This window comes from Haliaeetus leucocephalus, unplaced genomic scaffold (genome assembly GCF_000737465.1).
Source record: "Haliaeetus leucocephalus isolate CR32 unplaced genomic scaffold, Haliaeetus_leucocephalus-4.0 Scaffold328, whole genome shotgun sequence".
Lineage (NCBI taxonomy): Eukaryota > Metazoa > Chordata > Aves > Accipitriformes > Accipitridae > Haliaeetus > Haliaeetus leucocephalus.
In genome coordinates, this window is record NW_010972764.1 from 3,945,448 (window position 1) to 3,945,775 (window position 328).

The 328-nt window shown below is 75.6% G+C and overlaps 1 protein-coding gene across 2 annotated transcripts in view; it reads left to right on the plus strand.

Moving 5' to 3' along the window:
• The first annotated feature begins 192 nt into the window (after positions 1 to 192).
• OTULIN (OTU deubiquitinase with linear linkage specificity) overlaps positions 193 to 328 on the plus strand; it is an 11,122-nt gene continuing 10,986 nt past the window's right edge. For both annotated transcript variants that reach the window (XM_010571455.1, XM_010571456.1), the window contains exon 1: positions 193 to 328. This exon is cut by the window's right edge and continues 85 nt beyond it. In XM_010571455.1, the coding sequence (XP_010569757.1) occupies positions 295 to 328 (34 nt within the window). In that variant the 5' untranslated portion in view covers positions 193 to 294.

Consider the following 328-nt stretch of genomic DNA (forward strand, 5'->3'; position numbering starts at 1 on the left):
CGGCATTGGTATCGCCCCCCTCCCCTCCGCGCCAAGCAGCCGTAGGGACGGCGGCGGAGGGGGGGCAATATTTTTCACACGCCCCGCCTCCGGCGCCAGCGCGCATGCGCGGAAGGCCGTAGCCCGCCTCTGCGCGTACGTACCGACGCTATTTCCGGCGTGATGCCGGCGAGGCGGAAGCGCTGGGGGAGCCGGGCAAGGGCCCGGGGCCGCGGCGATGGCGGAGCAGGGCGCCTGCCGTCCGCCGTTGTAGCCGCGGCCCCTGGTGGGCGGTGAAAGGGCGGCCCGCCGAGCATGAGCGGCGAGCGGCGGGCGGGGAGGGAGGAGG